This window comes from Convolutriloba macropyga, chromosome 1 (assembly GCF_964194025.1).
Source record: "Convolutriloba macropyga chromosome 1, txConMacr16.3, whole genome shotgun sequence".
Lineage (NCBI taxonomy): Eukaryota > Metazoa > Xenacoelomorpha > Acoela > Convolutidae > Convolutriloba > Convolutriloba macropyga.
The window spans coordinates 64,935,348-64,962,014 of NC_134468.1; the positions used below are offsets into that span (position 1 = coordinate 64,935,348).

Consider the following 26,667-nt stretch of genomic DNA (forward strand, 5'->3'; position numbering starts at 1 on the left):
TTTCTGTGTTTTGATACTACGCGTTTTCAAAACTTTTACATTTTTAGTTTTGAGCATAATTGCAATTTTTTGTGAGTCCATTCGTTTCCTTCTCGAATTATCACATTGTTGGCACATCTAATTGAAACAAAGCATAATAAGAAACCTGAACAGCGTTGGAAAAATGCGTATCTGTATTTATTATATGTTTTTTTTAATAGTTTTGCGCTTTTTGAGCTGGGACCAAGTTATATCGCAAAATTTAGTGGATTTTTTGTTGTTTTTGATATGTTTGTCTCTCTTTTTGTTGTTGACAACCATATACCTGATAACAAAAGGTCTCAATTGCTTCTCCAGGACGTAATACTCCTACTAGAGAAAAATTTTTGTTTATAGCTGTTTGTTTTAATGACTTTCAAATTAAATTGTTTAAAACAGTTTTTTCAACTGTCTCTTTTTGCTTTCAATTTGTTCACCATGTAACTCAATCTCACTGATTATAAATCTCAATTACGTGTAATGATTCATCCACTTTTATTGCGCTTTGTTATTTGTTGTGACTGATTGCTTCGACCATTTATTTTCAAAAGAAATGTTTTCGAGATTTATATACTGTTCAATTTTCGGGTTTATTTTTGTTTTCGCGTCTACGCTGTCCTTTTATAGGGAAGGCTTGTTGATGTTAGGATGCAGAGAAAAAGTATGATTTACAACTCTTGAGGTTAACATCTTATAAGTATAGTGCCTTGAATAGTATGATGTCGTAAAATTGTTTGAAGTTTTGGCTTCTTTGTGTGTTTGTTATGAATTTGTTATTTTGTGGGGTCGTGGCGTGGTCTCATTATTAATAGGCCCAATTGGCTCCCTGAGGTGTTGCAACCTATTCCATCGCTTTTTGTTGAACTCTTAAATCTGTTATGACTTTTGGAAATTTTTTTTTCCAAAACAAATTTGGGTTTTTGAGCTTTGTCATTTTTTTAAAATAGTTTTTTTAGTGAAGTTGTAGTTCAGCCTTTGTAAACACAGTCACAACCCGTATGCAGTGAGCTATAAATCAACCCATGTAACAGTTTTAGCTTCACACTTTCGTTTCTCGGCTATTTTACTACTTTTACTACGACACTTCATAAAATGTTTGAGATTTTTGTATATTTGTACGTTTTAGAGGATTTTTGTTTTTTTTTGGTTTTTAACAGTAATCGTAAGTCCCATGGGCTTTAAAATTTTGCGTAATTGAAGATTTGATTCTGGTATGTCTTAAGTGCTTCCTATGGAGATATAAATGAAAATATCAGTGATTTCATGTGATATCTAATGACATTAATAACAGTGAAGTTAATTGTTTTCAGAAATAGAAACGTATTTTTTAACTTTGCACCTCTTTGCTATTTTTCACTTTTTGTCAACCTGATAACCAGTCGCCTTGAGAACCGGTCCGTATTTCTTCCAATGAAGTATAGGTTAAACTGTTTTGTTTAGATTTTTTCTGACGCGAGTTTGATTTTGTTATGGTTTGTTTTATTTTAGACATCGAGTTGTGGTCGTAAATAATGTTTGTTTTTTGATTTTTTAATGGTTCTTTTTAGTAGTTCTATTATCAAAAACGGTCATCGGCCCTCTATCGTGGCATTATAATATTCCATTGATTGTTTATTGAACGATATCTATGTTTTTGATCTCTTCATCATTTGGTAGCCAATTAAGTTAAGAATGTGGATGAGCGGGGTCTGAACATTATGTGCGTACGCACATTACCGAGCCTCCTTGTTTAACTTTGAATTTTTTTTAAAAAAAACGAGAGTACATTAAAACTAACAGCCGCCAGTCTACTTTATTAAATTATACGATAGTGTTGATAACTGAAATCTTATGTTCAATTAAATCTCTCGAAAATAAAAACTTTTTTCCCATCTGATATCCTGAAAAAATAATCCAATAGAGCAATAGTGTTACAGACCTTCTAATACCTCACTTCAATAGCTTATTTGTGTCCATTACTTCATTCTCGATCACACAAAAATAGAGAAAAATTAAATTATCTGCTTCTATTTCATTTTTTGTGAAATGTACCATTAATTTTTCTCTTAAAACTGTTATACCAGCTGTTTAAAAATTTGCCTAGGACCTAAACCAAGAAAATTAGCTGCAGGACACAGACAGTTTTTTGACAGCAAATTGTATTATTGAGATATGCTTGAAAAGAAATATGACCAAACTAGTTGCAAACAAAGTTTTTGTACCATAAAACAATCACGTAACCAGTTCTGTAATTGCATTGCAAAAAAAACGCAAATTGGAAGGCGAGTTTTTGAACATTCAACAGTTAACAGAGACACAAAAAATCGGATAAAGCTGATCTTGTCTCTTTTTTCATTCAAATTATACAATCTAAAAAAACGTTCAAAGCGTTTTTCATAACAACATCTTTCTCAACTTAAACCACATCAAAGGAAGAATTCTGAAACCGGACTTGAATTTTACAGGTAATCAGGGCATGGTATGAGTTTTTCACTTCTAAACATTAGATGGCCATCTGCGACTGCCATGACCTGTCCAAGATAAATTTGAAGATCCTAACACTGAATCCAAAACCTTGAAAAGATTTAGACACATTTTTTGGACGTCAGCACTCATGACACAGGTGACAATTTTGCATGTAAGTTTTCAAGGAAGAGGGAGTCATACATAAACCTAACAAGATACGCTGTTTGTAAAATTAATATCTGATCACCAAAAAATTCCTACATAAATCATGTGCAGTAACTTGAATAAAATCCTTGAAGCTACATTATCTTGAATCAAAGTACATTAGAAGAGACATTTTAAAATGGATGGTTATAGAAAGTTTCCAAAAGCTAAACGTTTTATGAATTACTGGCGTTTTACAGCCCCTTCAATTGAAAAATAATGCAAGAAAGCCAGAAAATCTCACAACGGCAACGGAGGAACAAAGTATCATGTAACACATGATATTGTGTTACATGATATTTGTGTTACATGATATTGTGTTACATGATATTGTGTTACATGATATTGTGTTACATGATATTGTGCTACATGATATTTGTGTTACATGATATTGTGTTACATGATATTTGTGTTACATGATATTGTGTTACATGATATTTGTATTACATGATATTGTGTTACATGATATTTGTGTTACATGATATTGTGTTACATGATATTGTGTTACATAATATTTGTGTTACATGATATTGTGTTACATGATATTTGTGTTACATGATATTTGTGTTACATGATATTGTGTTACATGATATTTGTGTTACATGATATTGTGTTACATGATATTGTGTTACATGATATTGTGTTACATGATATTTGTGTTACATGATATTTGTGTTACATGATATTTGTGTTACATGATATTGTGTTACATGATATTTGTGTTACATGATATTGTGTTACATGATATTTGTTTTACATGATATTGTGTTACATGATATTTGTGTTACATGATATTGTGTTACATGATATTTGTGTTACATGATATTGTGTTACATGATATTGTGTTACATGATATTGTGTTACATGATATTTGTGTTTCATGATATTGTGTTACATGATATTTGTGTTACATGATATTGTGTTACATGATATTGTGTTACATGATGTTGTGTTACATGATATTTGTGTAACATGATATTGTGTTACATGATATTTGTGTTACATGATATTGTGTTACATGATATTTGTGTTACATGATATTTGTGTTACATGATATTGTGTTACATGATGTTTGTGTTACATGATATTGTGTTACATGATATTTGTGTTACATGATATTGTGTTACATGATATTTGTGTTACATGATATTGTGTTACATGATATTTGTGTTACATGATATTGTGTTACATTATATTGTGTTACATGATATTGTGTTACATGATATTGTGTTACATGATATTGTGTTACATGATATTGTGTTACATGATATTTGTGTTACATGATATTGTGTTACATGATATTTGTGTTACATGATATTGTGTTACATGATATTTGTGTTACATGATATTGTGTTACATGATATTTGTGTTACATGATATTGTGTTACATGATATTTGTGTTACATGATATTGTGTTACATGATTTTTGTGTTACATGATTTTGTATTACATGATATTGTGTTACATGATATTGTGTTACATGATATTTGTGTTACATGATATTGTGTTACATGATATTTGTGTTACATGATATTGTGTTACATGATATTTGTGTTACATGATATTTGTGTTAAATGATATTGTGTTACATGATATTTGTGTTACATGATATTGTGTTACATGATATTGTGTTACATGATATTGTGTTACATGATATTTGTGTTACATGATATTTGTGTTACATGATATTTGTGTTACATGATATTGTGTTACATGATATTTGTGTTACATGATATAGTGTTACATGATATTTGTGTTACATGATATTGTGTTACATGACATTCGTGTTACATGATATTGTGTTACGTGATATTTGTGTTACATGATATTGTGTTACATGATATTGTGTTACATGATATTTGTGTTACATGATATTGTGCTACATGATATTTGTGTTACATGATATTTGTGTTACATGATATTGTGTTACATGATATTTGTGTTACATGATATTGTGTTACATGATATTGTGTTACATGATATTGTGTTACAAGATATTTGTGTTACATGATATTGTGTTACACGATATTTGTGTTACATGATATTGTGCTACATGATATTGTGTTACATGATATTGTGTTACATGATATTTGTGTTTCATGATATTGTGTTACATGATATTTGTGTTACATGATATTTGTGTTTCATGATATTGCGTTACATGATATTTGTGTTACATGATATCGTGTTACAAGATATTTGTGTTACATGATATTTGTGTTACATGATGTTGTGTTACGTGATATTTGTGTTACATGATATTGTGTTACATGATATTTATGTTACTTGATATTGTGTTACATGATATTTGTGTTACATGATATTGTGTTATATGATATTTGTGTTTCATGATATTGTGTTACATGATATTTGTGTTTCATGATATTGTGTTACATGATATTTGTGTTACATGATATTGTGTTACATGATATTTGTGTTACATGATATTGTGTTACATGATATTTGTGTTACATGAAATTGTGTTACATGATATTTGTGTTACATGATATTGTGTTACATGATATTTATGTTACATGATATTGTGTTACATGATATTTGTGTTACATGATATTGTGTTACATGATATTGTGTTACATGGTATTGTGTTACATGATATTTGCGTTTCATGATATTGTGTTACATGATATTTGTGTTACATGATATTGTGTTACATGATATTGTGTTACATGATATTGTGTTACATGATATTTGTGTTACATGATATTGTGTTACATTATATTTGTGTTACATGATATTGTGTTACATGATTTTGTGTTACATGATATTGTGTTACATGATATTTGTGTTACATGATATTGTGTTACATGATATTGTATTACATGATATTTGTGTTACATGATATTGTGTTACATGATATTTGTGTTACATGATATTGTGTTACATGATATTGTGTTACATGATATTGTGTTACATGATATTTGTGTTACATGATATTGTGTTACACGATATTTGTGTTACATGATATTGTGCTACATGATATTGTGTTACATGATATTGTGTTACTTGATATTTCTGTTTCATGATATTGTGTTACATGATATTTGTGTTACATGATATTTGTGTTTCATGATATTGTGTTACATGATATTTGTGTTACATGATATTGTGTTACAAGATATTTGTGTTACATGATATTTGTGTTACATGATGTTGTGTTACGTGATATTTGTGTTACATGATATTGTGTTACATGATATTTGTGTTACATGATACTGTGTTACATGATATTTGTGTTACATGGTATTGTGTTACATGATATTTGTGTTTCATGATATTGTGTTACATGATATTTGTGTTACATGATATTGTGTTACATGATATTTGTGTTACATGATATTGTGTTACATGATATTTGTGTTACATGATATTGTGTTACATGATATTTGTGTTACATGATATTGTGTTACATGATATTTATGTTACATGATATTGTGTTACATGATATTTGTGTTACATGATATTGCGTTACAAGATGTTGTGTTACATGATATTGTGTTACATGATTTTTGTGTTTCATGATATTGTGTTACATGATATTTGTGTTACATGATATTGTGTTACATGATATTGTGTTACATGATATTTGTGTTACATGATATTGTGTTACATGATATTTGTGTTACATGATATTGTGTTACATGATTTTGTGTTACATGATATTGTGTTACATGATATTTGTGTTACATGATATTGTGTTACATGATATTGTGTTACATGATATTGTGTTACATGATATTTGTGTTACATGATATTGTGTTACACGATATTTGTGTTACATGATATTGTGCTACATGATATTGTGTTACATGATATTGTGTTACTTGATATTTCTGTTTCATGATATTGTGTTACATGATATTTGTGTTACATGATATTTGTGTTTCATGATATTGTGTTACATGATATTTGTGTTACATGATATTGTGTTACAAGATATTTGTGTTACATGATATTTGTGTTACATGATGTTGTGTTACGTGATATTTGTGTTACATGATATTGTGTTACATGATATTTGTGTTACATGATACTGTGTTACATGATATTTGTGTTACATGATATTGTGTTACATGATATTTGTGTTTCATGATATTGTGTTACATGATATTTGTGTTACATGATATTGTGTTACATGATATTTATGTTACATGATATTGTGTTACATGATATTTGTGTTACATGATATTGCGTTACAAGATGTTGTGTTACATGATATTGTGTTACATGATTTTTGTGTTTCATGATATTGTGTTACATGATATTTGTGTTACATGATATTGTGTTACATGATATTGTGTTACATGATATTTGTGTTACATGATATTGTGTTACATGATATTTGTGTTACATGATATTGTGTTACATGATTTTGTGTTACATGATATTGTGTTACATGATATTTGTGTTACATGATATTGTGTTACATGATATTGTGTTACATGATATTGTGTTACATGATATTTGTGTTACATGATATTGTGTTACACGATATTTGTGTTACATGATATTGTGCTACATGATATTGTGTTACATGATATTGTGTTACTTGATATTTCTGTTTCATGATATTGTGTTACATGATATTTGTGTTACATGATATTTGTGTTTCATGATATTGTGTTACATGATATTTGTGTTACATGATATTGTGTTACAAGATATTTGTGTTACATGATATTTGTGTTACATGATGTTGTGTTACGTGATATTTGTGTTACATGATATTGTGTTACATGATATTTGTGTTACATGATACTGTGTTACATGATATTTGTGTTACATGATATTGTGTTACATGATATTTGTGTTTCATGATATTGTGTTACATGATATTTGTGTTACATGATATTGTGTTACATGATATTTGTGTTACATGATATCGTGTTACATGATATTTGTGTTACATGATATTTATGTTACATGATATTGTGTTACATGATATTTGTGTTACATGATATTGCGTTACAAGATGTTGTGTTACATGATATTGTGTTACATGATAGTTGTGTTTCATGATATTGTGTTACATGATATTTGTGTTACATGATATTGTGTTACATGATATTGTGTTACATGATATTTGTGTTACATGATATTGTGTTACATGATATTTGTGTTACATGATATTGTGTTACATGATTTTGTGTTACATGATATTTGTGTTACATGATATTGTGTTACATGATATTGTGTTACATGATATTTGTGTTACATGATATTGTGTTACATGATATTTGTGTTACATGATATTGTGTTACATGATTTTGTGTTACATGATATTGTGTTACATGATATTTGTGTTACATGATATTGTGTTACATGATATTGTGTTACATGATATTGTGTTACATGATATTTGTGTTACATGATATTGTGTTACACGATATTTGTGTTACATGATATTGTGCTACATGATATTGTGTTACATGATATTGTGTTACTTGATATTTCTGTTTCATGATATTGTGTTACATGATATTTGTGTTACATGATATTTGTGTTTCATGATATTGTGTTACATGATATTTGTGTTACATGATATTGTGTTACAAGATATTTGTGTTACATGATATTTGTGTTACATGATGTTGTGTTACGTGATATTTGTGTTACATGATACTGTGTTACATGATATTTGTGTTACATGATTTTGTGTTACATGATATTTGTGTTTCATGATATTGTGTTACATGATATTTGTGTTACATGACATTGTGTTACATGATATTTGTGTTACATGATATCGTGTTACATGATATTTGTGTTACATGATATTTATGTTACATGATATTGTGTTACATGATATTTGTGTTACATGATATTGCGTTACAAGATGTTGTGTTACATGATATTGTGTTACATGATAGTTGTGTTTCATGATATTGTGTTACATGGTTACATGATATTTGTGTTACATGATATTGTGTTACATGATATTGTGTTACATGATATTTGTGTTACATGATATTGTGTTACATGATATTTGTGTTACATGATATTGTGTTACATGATTTTGTGTTACATGATATTGTGTTACATGATATTTGTGTTACATGATATTGTGTTACATGATATTGTGTTACATGATATTGTGTTACATGGTATTTGTGTTACATGATATTGTGTTACACGATATTTGTGTTACATGATATTGTGCTACATGATATTGTGTTACATGATATTGTGTTACTTGATATTTCTGTTTCATGATATTGTGTTACATGATATTTGTGTTACATGATATTTGTGTTTCATGATATTGTGTTACATGATATTTGTGTTACATGATATTGTGTTACAAGATATTTGTGTTACATGATATTTGTGTTACATGATGTTGTGTTACGTGATATTTGTGTTACATGATATTGTGTTACATGATATTTGTGTTACATGATACTGTGTTACATGATATTTGTGTTACATGATATTGTGTTACATGATATTTGTGTTTCATGATATTGTGTTACATGATATTTGTGTTACATGATATTGTGTTACATGATATTTGTGTTACATGATATTGTGTTACATGATATTTGTGTTACATGATATTGTGTTACATGATATTTGTGTTACATGATATTGTGTTACATGATATTTATGTTACATGATATTGTGTTACATGATATTTGTGTTACATGATATTGCGTTACAAGATGTTGTGTTACATGATATTGTGTTACATGATATTTGTGTTTCATGATATTGTGTTACATGATATTTGTGTTACATGATATTGTGTTACATGATATTGTGTTACATGATATTTGTGTTACATGATATTGTGTTACATGATATTTGTGTTACATGATATTGTGTTACATGATTTTGTGTTACATGATATTGTGTTACATGATATTTGTGTTACATGATATTGTGTTACATGATATTGTGTTACATGATATTGTGTTACATGATATTGTGTTACATGATGTTTGTGTTACATGATATTGTGTTACAAGATATTTGTGTTACATGATATTTGTGTTACATGATGTTGTGTTACGTGATATTTGTGTTACATGATATTGTGTTACATGATTTTGTGTTACATGATATTGTGTTACATGATATTTGTGTTACATGATATTGTGTTACATGATATTGTGTTACATGATATTTGTGTTACATGATATTGTGTTACACGATATTTGTGTTACATGATATTGTGCTACATGATATTGTGTTACATGATATTGTGTTACTTGATATTTCTGTTTCATGATATTGTGTTACATGATATTTGTGTTACATGATATTTGTGTTTCATGATATTTGTGTTACATGATATTGTGTTACATGATATTGTGTTACATGATATTGTGTTACATGATATTGTGTTACATGATGTTTGTGTTACATGATATTTGTGTTACATGATATTGTGTTACATGATATTTGTGTTACATGATATTGTGTTACATTATATTTGTGTTATATGATATTTGTGTTACATGATATTGTGTTACATGATATTTGTGTTACATGATATTGTGTTTCATGATATTGTGTTACATGATATTTGTGTTACATGATATTGTGTTACATGATATTTGTGTTACATGATATTGTGTTACATGATATTTGTGTTACATGATATTGTGTTACATGATATTTGTGTTACATGATATTGTGTTACATGATATTTATGTTACATGATATTGTGTTACATGATATTTGTGTTACATGATATTGCGTTACAAGATGTTGTGTTACATGATATTGTGTTACATGATATTTGTGTTTCATGATATTGTGTTACATGATATTTGTGTTACATGATATTGTGTTACATGATATTGTGTTACATGATATTTGTGTTACATGATATTGTGTTACATGATATTTGTGTTACATGATATTGTGTTACATGATTTTGTGTTACATGATATTGTGTTACATGATATTTGTGTTACATGATATTGTGTTACATGATATTGTGTTACATGATATTGTGTTACATGATATTGTGTTACATGATGTTTGTGTTACATGATATTTGTGTTACATGATATTGTGTTACATGATATTTGTATTACATGATATTGTGTTACATTATATTTGTGTTATATGATATTTGTGTTACATGATATTGTGTTACATGATATTTGTGTTACATGATATTGTGTTACATGATATTGTGTTACATGATATTGTGTTACATGATGTTTGTGTTACATGATATTGTGTTACATGATATTTGTGTTACATGATATTGTGTTACATGATATTTGTGTTACATGATATTTGTTTTACATGATATTGTGTTACATGATATTGTGTTACATGATATTTGTGTTACATGATATTGTGTTACATGATATTTGTGTTACATGATATTTGTGTTACATGATATTGTGATACATGATATTGTGTTACATGATATTGTGTTACATGATATTGTGTTACATGATGTTTGTGTTACATGATATTTGTGTTACATGATATTGTGTTACATGATATTTGTGTTACATGATATTGTGTTACATTATATTTGTGTTATATGATATTTGTGTTACATGATATTGTGTTACATGATATTTGTGTTACATGATATTGTGTTACATGATATTGTGTTACATGATATTGTGTTACATGATGTTTGTGTTACATGATATTGTGTTACATGATATTTGTGTTACATGATATTGTGTTACATGATATTTGTGTTACATGATATTTGTGTTACATGATATTGTGTTACATGATATTTGTGTTACATGATATTGTGTTACATGATATTTGTGTTACATGATATTGTGTAACATGATATTTGTGTTACATGATATTGTGTTACATGATATTTGTGTTACATGATATTGTGTTACATTATATTTTGTTACATGATATTGTGTTACATGATATTTGTGTTACATGATATTGTGTTACATGATATTTGTGTTACATGATATTGTGTTACATGATATTTGTGTTACATGATATTGTGTTACATGATATTGTGTTACATGATATTGTGTTACATGATATTGTGTTACATGATGTTCGTGTTACATGATATTGTGTTGCATGATATTTGTGTTACATGATATTGTGTTACATGATATTTGTGTTACATGATATTTGTGTTACATGATATTGTGTTACATGATATTTGTGTTACATGATATTGTGTTACATGATATTTGTGTTACATGATATTGTGTTACATGATATTTGTGTTACATGATATTGTGTTACATGATATTTGTGTTACATGATATTGTGTTGCATTATATTGTGTTACAAGATATTGTGTTACATGATATTTGTGTTACATGATATTGTGTTAGATGATATTTGTGTTACATGATATTGTGTTACATGATATTTGTGTTACATGATATTTGTGTTACATGATATTGTGTTACATGATATTTGTGTTACATGATATTGTGTTACATGAACACATAGTGGTCGTGAAATTAAATGACAAAGCTGACTGTATAAACTTGACAAGTCTTAGATTGGCCACGTAGCCATTAACTAAATGAGAAATGGATTTCCTCATATTGTTTTTGGAATGCGATGAGCTCACTAGGCAATAATTAAAAGGCATTCCGATAAACATCGTAAAAACGTCGTTCCCTCATTTAGTTGTGTATTGTTATAAAGCAGCACGCGACAGGTAACAGAAAGAACTTTGCCGGAAGTCTTCAGTCTCAAAAACTAAAGCCTGAATAGTTGGACAGTTTGTTAAGTCTTCCTGATTTTGGAAGTAAAAAGGCACACCAACGGGTTTTAAACTGGAGTTCTGTTAATGATATTGTGTTTCATGATATTGTGTTACATGATATTTTTGTAACATGATATTGTGTTACATGATATTGTGTTACATGATATTTGTGTTACATGATATTGTGTTACATGATATTTGTGTTACATGATATTGTGTTACATGATTTTGTGTTATATGATATTGTGTTACATGATAATTGTGTTACATGATATTGTGTTACATGATATTGTGTTACATGATATTTGTGTTACATGATATTGTGTTACGTGATATTTGTGTTACATGATATTGTGTTACATGATATTGTGTTACATGATATTTGTGTTACATGATATTGTGTTACATGATATTTGTGTTATATGATATTTGTGTTACATGATATTGTGTTACATGATATTTGTGTTACATGATATTGTGTTACATGATATTGTGTTACATGATATTGTGTTACATGATGTTTGTGTTACATGATATTGTGTTACATGATATTTGTTTTACATGATATTGTGTTACATGATATTTGTGTTACATGATATTTGTGTTACATGATATTGTGTTACATGATATTTGTGTTACATGATATTGTGTTACATGATATTTGTGTTACATGATATTGTGTAACATGATATTTGTGTTACATGATATTGTGTTACATGATATTTGTGTTACATGATATTGTGTTACATTATATTTTGTTACATGATATTGTGTTACATGATATTTGTGTTACATGATATTGTGTTACATGATATTTGTGTTACATGATATTGTGTTACATGATATTTGTGTTACATGATATTTGTGTTACATGATATTGTGTTACATGATATTTGTGTTACATGATATTGTGTTACACGAACACATAGTGGTCGTGAAATTAAATGACAAAGCTGACTGTATAAACTTGACAAGTCTTAGATTGGCCACGTAGCCATTAACTAAATGAGAAATGGATTTCCTCATAATGTTTTTGGAATGCGATGAGCTCACTAGGCAATAATTAAAAGGCATTCCGATAAACATCGTAAAAACGTCGTTCCCTCATTTAGTTGTGTATTGTTATAAAGCAGCACGCGACAGGTAACAGAAAGAACTTTGCCGGAAGTCTTCAGTCTCAAAAATTAAAGCCTGAATAGTTGGACAGTTTGTTAAATCTTCCTGATTTTGGAAGTAAAAAGGCACACCAACGGGTTTTAAACTGGAGTTCTGTTAATATTGAAACTGGAGTTCAGTTTATTAAACTTTTCTAATCAGCTTGGTTACCAAGGTAATTACGTAAGTTTTCAATATCCTAAATCAGTTACCCAATTAAAATTGTTGTTTTTGGCAAAAATATTTTTAACACGTTTTACATTAAAATTTGATAAAGTGTAATTTATTTGAAAACATGAAAATTATTTAAATTCAGCCAAAAAACGAGAATACTTTTGAAGAAGCTTCTTCTTCTCTTCTCTAGAGATTAAGAGACGATGGCTTCTCTGGAAAACTTTTCTGGAAAAAATCAATTTTCTCTTCAAAGTTTGCTTAGGATCTACAGTTCAAAGAAACCTTCCTCTGTATTGGTCATCGTTCCTCTAATTCTGTATTCCTCAAGTTCCTGCTTTCATGATGTATTTCGAATTTTTTTTTAATTAATTACTTATTTTTATAGATTTATAAAACAATAAATTGGTCTTTAATCATAGTTTTAGCGTTTTGCTCTAAATAAATAAACAAATGAATATATTAAAATGAGGATAAACAACCAATAGTAAACGAGTGTTTACAAATTGGTATTGGTGCACGCATGCCTCTTCATACAATGGCGAAATGAAGCTTAATTAGGAAAGTCTGTTGAAACTGAATTCGTTTTTCTACTTCACCTGCAAGATCGGGAAACTTTGCTAAAATTCAATGGTGACAAACAGTAAATAGAATGAGGAAGATGTCAGATCTTTTTCCGTTTCGCAACTTCGAACAACTTCCTTGATTTTGTTTTTCTCGTGGATTCATCTTACTCCGATATTAAATGGACAAAGTATAGCTATGCAAATATCATTTATACACCTTTTTATGAGTGTGAAACAATCAATCACGATAGGCATAGTTTGACATGGGAAAAGTAATTTCCAGAGTTTTAGGAAGTTATAGGATTTTACTTACAAAGCGTTGCGCTTACTGAATCAGCATCCTTCCCTAAACACATTTAAATCATTAGAGCTACACACGGCTAATTTTTCTCACAAGATTTTTCACTATCATTCGGAACTGAGAAATCGACAGATGAATTGCCGCTTGAGTTTCATATTTGTGAGCTGAACATCACACAATTTAAACATAATTTTTCCAACAACTGCAGTGGAACAGCATCAGTCAATCTAAGACTAGTTTCTGTTGGCCTTTTTAATGGTTCTTTTGCTTATTTGCAAACAATTAAAATACGCTCGTGCATGAAATATAATGCCGAAATTCGTCAGTGCTGGAAGTCAAAATGTCACATGTTGCTCTATACATAGCCAAAATTTAGCTTTCATTGACTTTCGTCACTTTAAAAAGTGCAAGTTGCGTATTTTAAGCGAAGTTACGTCTCCGTAGAAGAATGCTGAATTCTGGCTGAACATCTCAAAAATCTACGCGGTTCTCGTTAAACGTTAGAAATACTCAGTGACTTCAACGTAACTTTTACTGATATCCACGTTATGCAGTTAAAAGTCAACATATTCAAATATTTACTTTTAAAAAAACTTGCAGAACTGTTTTTGAAAAACAGTAAATGCACTGTCTAAGACCAACGACAACAGTTCAAAATAAATTAATTCAAACTGAATCGAGTGATTTGAGCATTTGCTTTAAGAGTTCTCAAGCAGTCGCGTAAGTAACAAGGAAACCAATTTCACAACAAATTTTTCATGAAAACAATTCATCCACAGAAAATTGGATACTGCTTTTTAGAAGGAGTTTAATATCTGGATTGAAATCAGAGACGAGCACAAATTATCTGCAAAGAAGAAAATTTGTGCAAACGTAAAAACAAAATTAAGTTGACAGTTTGAAATGAGGTGGAAAAACAAAACACACTCGTTATCACATAAACCATTTGCAATAAATCACAGGGGGCAAAATGTATAAAAAGAACAATGTTTTTTACAATGTTTTTCATTTTATTGCGTAATTTTTTTGAAGAGATAACTACGGAACGAAAAAGAATAAAAGAACAAGAGGAAATTGAAAAAAAAAACACGGAAATAAGAGGGCAGATGACAGGAAAACGGCCATGATACCCTTGCAGTTCTGCAGCCTCAAGAAATGAATGTGAAAAAGACAAAAAAAGAAACTTCAGTTTCTTTTGGTAATTTTTCAATTATTTCTAATTGAAGGAAAACGCAAAAGGAGAAACTATTGAACACTTTCTAATAGCTGTCCTAAAAATATACTTAATTGGAGTGACATTTACTTAATTGATATCATTTTTCTTCAAAAAAAGCAAGCAAACATCAATTTGCAAAAGAAGTCATTCTGAGAGATGAGTAAGTTCTTACCGAAGATTTAATCACTCTAATGAACAAAAAACTCACTCGAGTACAGCTAAAAACTAACGTCCTGCACGCCATTTAGATAAATTTGAACGAACGAATGAGCAAAATGCAGATTTAGAGTGGGCGTAACGTCATATAGCCGCAACACAAATCCTGACAACGATTAAAAAAAGACAAACCAGGAAGAGGCCAGAACTCCAAAAGAAAGACGAGATAAAAGAAAGAGACAGGTCCAATAAAAATGATCAGCAATATCAATGAAAGAGAGAGAGAGAGAGAGAGAGAGAGAGAGAGAGAGAGATAGAGAGAGAGAGAGAACGAAAGAAGAAACAAAAAAGAGGCGAAGGAAGGACAACAAAAGAGAAGAAACATAACCAGCGAGAGTGAAAGAGGATCCAAAGAGAGAGAGAGAGAGAGAGAGAGAGAGAGAGAAAGAGAGAGAGAAATAATTGCAGGAAGAAGAAAACAGTAAAGGAATACAAAAACGGGACGGAAGGAAAAATGGAGGAGGAAAAATGCAGGGAAAAAAGTATGGAAGACCAACAAAAGACAAAATGCGAATAAAAGAGAGATTGCAAGAAAAGAGGGAGAAGGAGAAACTGAAAGAGAAAGAGTAGGAGAGAATGAGAGAAGAGAGAGAGAGAGAGAGAGAGAGAGAGAGAGAGAGAAAGAAAAAAACAGATAGCTAAGCTTAGAGGTAGAAGTAGAACAAAGATTGAAAGGCATTAAAACAAAAGAGAAAGAAACTAAGAGCAAAAAAACCGCTAAAAATGAAAGAATGAGTAAAAAGAAAAGAGATACATAGAGAGAACGGTGTGTTCTATGCACAATTGAGAAAAATGGAAAGAGGAAAAAAGATAGAGGAGAAGAGAGGAAAAAAGTGATAGAAAAAAGGGCGAAAAGTGAGAGAGAGAAAGAGTGCGCAAAATAAAGACAGCCAAGTTGTGACAGAAAATTAGTGAAAAAGGGCAAAAAAGTACAGAAAGGGAATGAAGGGAGAAAAAAGAAAACAAGCAAAATCGAGATACCTACAGCAAGTGTGGTGCGCGAAGGGAAGAAAAAAGACAGAGGAAAAAGAGAAAAAAGAAGAGAGAATTAAGATAAGAAGAGAGCAAAATGACAGAAAAAAAGATATAAAACGGAAAAAGGGAACAAGAGATGGCGGGATAAAAAAGCAGGCTAAACAAATTTGAGGAAAAGTAGAATGAAGAACGAAAAAGCGGAGAGAAGAATGATGAAAAGAGAAAAAGAGCCATTTGGTGAAAGAGACAGTGAGACCAAAGGAGGACACAAAAAATGTCCGGTCGATGACCGAGAGAAGTAAAAACAGTACGGAATCAGTCAAAAAACAAACAGCAAACGGATGTAAATAGAGGTACTCTAGAGCAAAAGAGGAAATCAGATTGAGAGACAGAAAAAAGCGAGAAAGAGGCAGAGAGAGGGAGAGACCCAATGCGAAAGAAAGAGGTAGAGGTATAACAAGGAGTGAAAGATACCAAAACAAAAAAGATAAGGAAATCAGGAAGAAATCTGAAAAGAAGGGGACGGAAAGAAGCAGACCGCGCAAAATTATAGGAATGATGACACAATTTCAAGAACAGGAGCAACACAAAATTAGAAAAAAAATAGAGAGAAAGTTAGGATGAAAGCGCAATTGAAAGAAAGTTAGAAGGGGAGGAATAGGAGAAACAGAGAGAAAGAAGGTCGAAATAGTGGTGAAAGAAAACCTATTGAGAGAAAATAGAGCGATTAAGAGAAGAGACAAAATTAAGAAAATGAGAAAGTAACAAAGAAACAGGTGGCAAAATGAAAAAAGAGAAAACTCAACTGTAAAAGAATGAAAACCTGCAAAAGATAATGAGACAAAAAAGAACAGTAGGGAAGTGAGAAATAGAACTGAGAGAGAAAATATAGAAAAATAATGTTGGAGAAAAGTGACCGAAAAAATAGAAAAGATGAGAGAGAGAAAGGGAGAAAGAGGAAATTGTAAATCGAGTGCGATTGAAAAAGACATAAAAATACAAGAAAACAAGGAAAATATTTTATAGAATGTTGAAATCAAATGTATCGCTATAAAAGAAAAAGGACACGATAGAAAAAGGAAGAAAAAAAAATAATATATTTTGAGAAAGAACATAGAGAAAAAAAAGAACACGGATTTGAAAGCGATAGTAGAACTATCAGAGCAAGACAGAAAGGAACAGGGCAAAAAAATACGTGAGCAAGAAAAAAGAACAGACAGCAGGGGACAATAAAGATGAGAGCAAAATTAAGAAAAGTAAAGGCAAGAAAAATGAGAATGGTGGATTGAAAACGCGGGAAAAAAGAGAAACGATGTATCAGGAGAAAAGAACAATGGATAGATAAAAGAGAGAGAGAGAGATAAAGGAGATATAGAAAGAGCGATTGAGACAGAAAGAGTGTGAGAGAAAGCAAGTGAGTGATAGATAAATAGATAGAGGAGATAAAATGAAAAAAGAGAAAACTCAACTGTAAAAGAGTGAAAACCTGCAAAAGATAATGAGACAAAAAAGAACAGTAGGGAAGTGAGAAGTAGAAATGAGAGAGAAAATATAGAAAAATAATGTTGGAGAAAAGTGACCGAAAAAATAGAAAAGATGAGAGAGAGAGAAAGGGAGAAAGAGGAAATTGTAAATCGAGTGCGATTGAAAAAGACATAAAAATACAAGAAAACAAGGAAAATATTTTATAGAATGTTGAAATCAAATGTATCGCTAAAGAAAGAAAAAGGACACGATAGAAAAAGGAAGAAAAAAAATAATATATTTTGAGAAAGAACATAGAGAAAAAAAAGAACACGGATTTGAAAGCGATAGTAGAACTATCAGAGCAAGAAAGAAAGGAACAGGGCAAAAAAATACGTGAGCAAGAAAAAAGAACAAACAGCAGGGGACAATAAAGATGAGAGCAAAATTAAGAAAAGTAAAGGCAAGAAAAATGAGAATGGTGGATTGAAAACGCGGGAAAAAAGAGAAACGATGTATCAGGAGAAAAGAACAATGGATAGATAAGAGAGAGAGAGAGAGATAAAGGAGATATAGAAAGAGCGATTGAGACAGAAAGAGTGTGAGAGAAAGCAAGTGAGTGATAGATAAATAGATAGAGGAGATAAAATGAAAAAAGAGAAAACTCAACTGTAAAAGAGTGAAAACCTGCAAAAGATAATGAGACAAAAAAGAACAGTAGGGAAGTGAGAAGTAGAAATGAGAGAGAAAATATAGAAAAATAATGTTGTAGAAAAGTGACCGAAAAAATAGAAAAGATGAGAGAGAGAGAGAGAAAGGGAGAAAGAGGAAATTGTAAATCGAGTGCGATTGAAAAAGACATAAAAATACAAGAAAACAAGGAAAATATTTTATAGAATGTTGAAATCAAATGTATCGCTAAAAAAAGAAAAAGGACACGATAGAAAAAGGAAGAAAAAAATAAGATATTTTGAGAAAGAACATAGAGAAAAAAAAGAACACGGATTTGAAAGCGATAGTAGAACTATCAGAGCAAGAAAGAAAGGAACAGGGCAAAAAAATACGTGAGCAAGAAAAAAGAACAGACAGCAGGGGACAATAAAGATGAGAGCAAAGTTAAGAAAAGTAAAGGCAAAAAAAAATGAGAATGGTGGATTGAAAACGGGAAAAAAGAGAAACGATGTATCAGGAGAAAAGAACAATGGATAGATAAGAGAGAGAGAGAGAGAGAGAGAGAGAGAGAGAGAGATAAAGGAGATATAGAAAGAGCGATTGAGACAGAAAGAGCGTGAGAGAAAGCAAGTGAGTGATAGATAAATAGATAGAGGAGATAAATAGATAGAGAGAGCGAGATAGAAAAACGAAAAAAGGAAAGACAGAAAGATACAGTGAAACCTAGAGATAGAAAAAACTAAAGAAAAACAAAGAGAGACACAAGGAAAGAGAGAGAGAGAGAGAGAGAGAGAGAGAGAGAAAGAGAGAGAGAAAAATATTGAGAGATTATTTCAGTAGGCTAGAACAAAGCGAACAATGATAAATTTTCCATAGAAAATTTTTTCGAGAGCGATTTAAAACATGAATCGACTGACATTGCATAATTTATTCTCGAAAAAAGGCAGGGCAATTTATTTCGGGGTTGTAGGCTAGATAACTTTTTGATTAGGAGCGCCTACAAAATCGAGATAGGATGGATTCAAAATATCAACCTCTGGAGTGCTCGAGAGAACTAAACACCATTCGGTTATCATGCCACAGTTGCACCTTTTCTTACAAATGCTTTTGTTTTATCAGCGGATCTAATTTTTGAATAAGTAAAAATGAATGAAGCAAAAACAGAGAATGGATGAAGCAAAAACTGGATGAAATAAAAACGGAGAAGTCAAGCGTGAAAAAGTGACTTTAGAAGTGAAAATTTTGTTCATATTGATAATTCACATTGATAATTTAAGCAGTTGCTCATATTGATAATTGAGAAATCGGGACTGCCTTCATCTAGCTCCCGAGGTGGAGCATTTTATTTCAAAATAACGCTTAAAATGGGGCATCTGCTGCACCATGGCCCAGTCTATCACGCTTCTGCCTCTTAATCCACTCGCTAATCGCTTTTGACGAACAGCATCTTTGAGAGCCGTTGAAACATGTCAAGATAGACGCTTAAACACGGTGTTCGGTGGCTCTCTGTCAATATGAGGTTAATATATAGATATACAGATAAATTACTCATATAAACTTTTTAAGTTGCCGAAAGTCAATACAAGGACTATGTTCGAAAATTAAGAATGCACAATCAGTTTTCCTGGAGTTTTCATGTTCTATGTTTTAAGATTAGATTTTTAAGCATCCGTGGAAATCATTTGCGCTAGTCTTAATTAATTCAAGTTTGCTTCATTATTGGATACACGTGCAGTTATTTTTCTGGGAAGCGTGTTTTGGGCAGCGTGTTTTTGGTACTAGCGTGAAAACTTGGGTCATTCTTTCTTCCCTAGTTTTCAGGGTCATAAGTCACTAGCTTCCACGCTATTAATAGCTCTTTAAAAAAACTGAGATAATGTGAAATAGACCGAAATGAAATAAAGCCCAACTGCCAACTGTGATTAACTTCCCAATTTTCCCTCTCGATAAAAATTGCGGATTGAGAGAACAATTAGCAGTTCTGGGATTACTCGTTTATCCGTGAAAACTCATGGCGAAATGTAAGCAATTTCCAGAATATATGTAACTCATTTCTATTTTTAGCGTAAATAAATTTCTGTTGAAAATGTTATATGATCGGTAAAAACTGGGGACAGAGTTTTGTCACTCGATTCCACAAAACGCAACATTTATTGAAATTTGTCTTGTTGGACATTGGCCACGTTATGTTCTGCAGTGCTAGAAATTAAAATGCCAAAAGTTCCTATATATTTTTCCCAAATTTGCCTTTCAAGATTGTGGCACCTTGAACCGCTTTGAAGTTCTCGATAAACGCCAGAATTTCTCCGTGACTTAAAGCAGAGTCACGTAGCCTAATCTTAAAGTCATAATTATACAAACCAACAAAGACATCCTTTAACTGAGCATATTGCGGTGAAAAAACTCTCATCGCCTGCTAGCGGTGAAATTACATGATATAATTTCACTGCTGAATTTAGCGGTAAAATTACATAAATTCACCGCTTTGAAAAAAGTGTCCAACTTATGTACGATAAGCGGTCAATGCGATGAAATTACACAAATTCATCACTTAATTTAGTTGTGAACTTACATAAATTCACCGCTTAGAGAAAAATGTTAAAATTGTGTGAGAACAGCATTGAATTCGGTGAAATTACATAAATCAGGCGGTGAATGCGGTGAAAAAACCTTTATCGCCTGGTAGCGGTGAAATTACTTGATAAAATTTCACTACTGAATTTAGCGGTAAAAATACATAAATTCACCGCTTTGAAAAAAGTGTCCAACTTATGTAAGATAAGCGGTCAATGCGATGAAATTACACAAAGTCATCGCTTAACTTAGTGGTGAACATACATAAATTCACCGCTTAGAAAATTGCTAAAATTGTGTGAGGACAGCATTGAATTCGGTGAAATTACATAAATTATACCGTTTAATTTAACAGTGAAATTACAAATTCACCGCTTCGAAAAAAGTGTTAAAGTTGTGTGAGATCAGCAGTGAATGCGACGAAATTACACAAATTCACCACCTAATTTAGTGGTGAACTTACATAAATTCACCGCTTAGAGAAAAATGTTAAAATTGTGTGAGAACAGCATTGAATTCGGTGAAATTACAAAAAACTCACCGTTTAACTTAATAGTGAAATTACAAACTCACCGTTTAGAAAAAAGTGTTAAAATTGTGTGAGATCAGCAGTGAATGCGATGAAATTACACAAATTCACCACTTAACGTAGTGGTGAAATAACATATATTCAACGAAGTTAAGACACATTTATTAAAAGACACACGGAAAAATTACCCACGAATAATCATACATCTTTTTGAAACTTATTTTAGGCGGTGAATTTATGTAATTTCAACACTAGAGTAAGCCGTGAACTTACAAATAATCACCACATTTCACCGCATTTCACTGCTAAAATTTGTAATTCACCGCTAGCTAATCTTACAAGAGTTCAACACGCATGTTTTACAAAATGTAGAGTGAATTTGATTAAAATTCAAAAAAATATGCTACATATTAGTGAGAAGTGGAGCAGTGGAAGAAGTGGCTGACATGCAGGAGGTGAGAGGTTCGAATCCGTGCAAGGACGGTAACTTGTAGTAGGCGGTGAAATGTGGTGATTTCTTGTAAGTTCACCGTTTACTCTAGCGGTGAACTTACATAATTTCACCGCATTCAGCGCATTTCACAGCAAAATTATGTACAAAATTTGCGGTGAAAAAACCAACTTTTCGCCGCTTATCTTACATATTTTTCCAATTTTTTCTCCACGCGGGCATTGTTGAGCACAATACTAACAATCCAATACGATAGTTCTGGCTGTGAAATGACGTGCACCATCGTCTGTAATAGCTTCTAAAGTAACTTCATTCTTCTGGCACATATCCAAACGAGCCAAAACTGTGCTTAGGTCTGAAACAGAAATCAGACTCCCATAAGGAGCCGGCCAAGACAAACAGTAGCAAGCATTTTGGTTCTTTTGATTGGGCTACATCGATCAAACACCATGAATTGAGGGGGGGGGGGGTGACTGAAGGAGGCAAACTGTTAATATTAAGAACAGCGCTCTTACACCATAAATTTATGACTTCTCAAAGCAGATTTGTTGGATCGCATACTTAGTTACCTGTAAGTTAGACGTAAGTTTCTAATTTGACCATAAAACATGGACCCCCTCTCCCCCACTATAGAGACAATGTGATTATTTCGTTCTCATAAACCCAGAATTGAACCAGAGGTCATTTTGATTACAGCATTGCTTCAAAAAGCTAAATGTGCATAGCTGACCTTTTCTATCGGCTATGACAGTGTCTGTCAAGACATTATTGAGATAAACATTGTATCTACTATTGTCTCCCAGCTGCCCAGCTGTACTTCCCACTGATGTTGACTCAGTTTTTGTTATGAATGCATCTGGTACACTCCAACTCACTCTTACACTTTTTCTGGTCACAATCTCATGTCTAATATCAACTGGCCTTCCATCGGATGCTAAAATTTTAACATGACTCAAATAATTATAAAATCCATTGATTGACCAAATGAGGTGTTCTTGCATTTGTTAAGTGGTAAACCCGATACTGATCAATGAAACAAGATTCAGTGCACATCTCAATTTTGTTGCATAAAAACCTCATCATAATAAATGAGGTTGAGCGAGGTTTCTATGAGAATTAGTCATACGTCTGATCCTTAGGTAATAAATATCAGGATACTTTGCAAATTTTTTGGTGAAAAACAAATACGGATAAACCATGAGAGCATTTAATTGCGTACCCGTTAACGGAAAAACTTTTCTGATCAAAACAATTCGATCAATACACACTAAAAAAAGTTCAGGTAAATTTACCTGAACCAAGTTCAGGTAACTAGAAGTTCAGGTGAAGTTCAGGTGTAAAAGCACCTGAAATACACCTGAACTGAATTTCAGGTAAATTTTCACATGAACAAGTTCAGGTGTGGTTACCTGAAAATAACCTTCATTGCATTCGGCAGTGAAACAACAAAAGTTTAGCAGAAACTAAAACACAACACAAATACAAACTTTAGGAGAAACAACAACACATTTATTAGGCAGCGTCCAGCATTTTTTCAAAGTGTTTCAATTTTAAATTTTGCAAAGTTACTGTAAAGTTTAGCATCAATTTTTCCCGCTCTTCAGCTCTACTGATGTTTCTAGATCGAACAAGTATTATGGGAGCCATTTGGGTTGTCTGAATTTTCTATCAATCCTGAAGTTTCAGAAAAACGGTTTTAAGCGACTTTAATTTCTTTAAATCATAACAACAGGAAACGCAGTGGTTTTAAAGTGGATCAATTTGAATATAATCACTCTTCCCTATATAATAAGTCAAAAACTACTATTCCTGCATAAAGTAGCTCTCTGGAAAACTGGATTATACGTATATAGAACCGGTAACGACATATGGTCCTCATTTAGCTTCCATTCTTTAAAGTCTTTCAGAATCAGATTGTTATTCTTCTTAATTCGAACTATTTCCATTTTCCAACATAAGCACTGCTTCAAAACCCTGTCCGTCGAACTGAAGTTTGCCTGTTAATTTTAGGTGCATCTTTTTGAAATTGGGCTCTACAAAGTATAGAGGACAAAACAAACATTTATGGAACTATTTCCTGCCGTTTATTAAGTTTAGCAAATCTACGGTTAAGTATAATATAAAGGTTTCCCACTCTTCAGCCCCCCGTGATGTTTCTAGATCGAACAAGTAATTTGAAAGTCATTTGGGTTGTCTATTTTGAATATCAATCCTGAAGTTTCAGAAAAACTGTTTAAAGAGACTTTAATTTCTTTAAATCATAACAACAGGAAACGCAGTGGTTTTAAAGTGGATCAACTTGAATGCAATCACTCTTCCCTATATATTAAATCAAAAACTATTATTCCTGCATAATGTAGATCTCTGGAAAACGGGATTATACGTATATAGAACCGGTAACGACATATGGTCCTCATTTAGCTTCTATTTGTTTACAGTCTTTCAGAATTAGATTGTTATTCTTCTTAATTCGAACTAATTCCATTATCCAACATAAGCACTGCTTCAAAACCCTGTCCGTCGAACTGAAGTTTGCCTGTTAATTTTAGGTGCATCTTTCTGAAATTGGGTTCTACAAAGTATAGAGGACAACACAAACATTTATGGAACTATTTCCTGCCGTTTATTAAGTTTAGCAAATCTACGGTTAAGTATAATATAAAGGTTTCCCACTCTTCAGCCCCACTGATGTTTCTAGATCGAACAAGTAATTTGGAAGTCATTTGGGTTGTCTAAATTGAATATCAATCCTGAAGTTTCAGAAAAACTGTTTAAAGAGACTTTAATTTCTTTAAATCATAACAACAGGAAACGCAGTGGTTTTAAAGTGGATCAACTTGAATGCAATCACTCTTCCCTATATATCAAATCAAAAACTATTATTCCTGCATAGTGTAGATCTCTGGAAAACGGGATTATACCTATATAGAACCGGTAACGACATATGGTCCTCATTTAGCTTCCATTTGTTTACAGTCTTTCAGAATTAGATTGTTATTCTTCTTAATTCGAACTAATTCCATTTTCCAACATAAGCACTGCTTCAAATTCCTGTCCGTCGAATTGAAGTTTGCCTGTTAATTTTAGGTGCATCTTTTTGAAATTGGGCTCTACAAAGTATAGAGGACAAAAAAAACATTTATGGAACTATTTCCTGCCGTTTATTAAGTTTAGCAAATCTACGGTTAAGTATAATATAAAGGTTTCCCACTCTTCAGCCCCACTGATGTTTCTAGATCGAACAAGTAATTTGGAAGTCATTTGGGTTGTCTATATTGAATATCAATCCTGAAGTTTCAGAAAAACTGTTTAAAGAGACTTTAATTTCTTTAAATCATAACAACAGGAAACGCAGTGGTTTTAAAGTGGATCAACTTGAATGCAATCACTGTTCCCTATATATTAAATCAAAAACTATTATTCCTGCATAATGTAGATCTCTGGAAAACGGGATTATACGTATATAGAACCGGTAACGACATATGGTCCTCATTTAGCTTCCATTTGTTTACAGTCTTTCAGAATTAGATTGTTATTCTTCTTAATTCGAACTAATTCCATGTTCCAACATAAGCACTGCTTCAAAACCCTGTCCGTCAAACTGAAGTTTGCCTGTTAATTTTAGGTGCATCTTTTTGAAATTGGGCTCTACAAAGTATAGAGGACAAAACAAACATTTATGGAACTATTTCCTGCCGTTTATTAAGTTTAGCAAATCTACGGTTAAGTATAATATAAAGGTTTCCCACTCTTCAGCCCCACTGATGTTTCTAGATCGAACAAGTAATTTGGAAGTCATTTGGGTTGTCTATATTGAATATCAATCCTGAAGTTTCAGAAAAACTGTTTAAAGAGACTTTAATTTCTTTAAATCATAACAACAGGAAACGCAGTGGTTTTAAAGTGGATCAACTTGAATGCAATCACTCTTCCCTATATATCAAATCAAAAACTATTATTCCTGCATAGTGTAGATCTCTGGAAAACGGGATTATACGTATATAGAACCGGTA

At 31.3% G+C, this 26,667-nt stretch overlaps 3 protein-coding genes across 3 annotated transcripts in view; 1 reads left to right on the forward strand and 2 right to left on the reverse strand.

The window, feature by feature from the left end:
- The window catches only part of LOC142350648 (uncharacterized), a 626,363-nt gene that overhangs the window by 223,889 nt on the left and 375,807 nt on the right, over nt 1-26,667 (reverse strand). The gene's annotated exons all lie outside the window — the stretch shown is intronic.
- Nucleotides 1-26,667, forward strand: part of LOC142341676 (splicing factor 3B subunit 2-like) — a 542,910-nt gene that overhangs the window by 193,824 nt on the left and 322,419 nt on the right. The gene's annotated exons all lie outside the window — the stretch shown is intronic.
- LOC142346067 (uncharacterized) overlaps nt 1-26,667 on the reverse strand; it is a 96,588-nt gene that overhangs the window by 21,650 nt on the left and 48,271 nt on the right. Inside the window, exons 3-7 of the mRNA XM_075398602.1 lie at nt 24,075-24,117; nt 23,385-23,588; nt 22,896-23,009; nt 14,570-14,602; nt 14,290-14,310 (exon numbers count right to left, since the gene is read on the reverse strand). Of these exons, the coding sequence (XP_075254717.1) occupies nt 14,290-14,310; nt 14,570-14,602; nt 22,896-23,009; nt 23,385-23,588; nt 24,075-24,117 (415 nt within the window). The remainder of the gene's footprint in view (nt 1-14,289; nt 14,311-14,569; nt 14,603-22,895; nt 23,010-23,384; nt 23,589-24,074; nt 24,118-26,667) is intronic.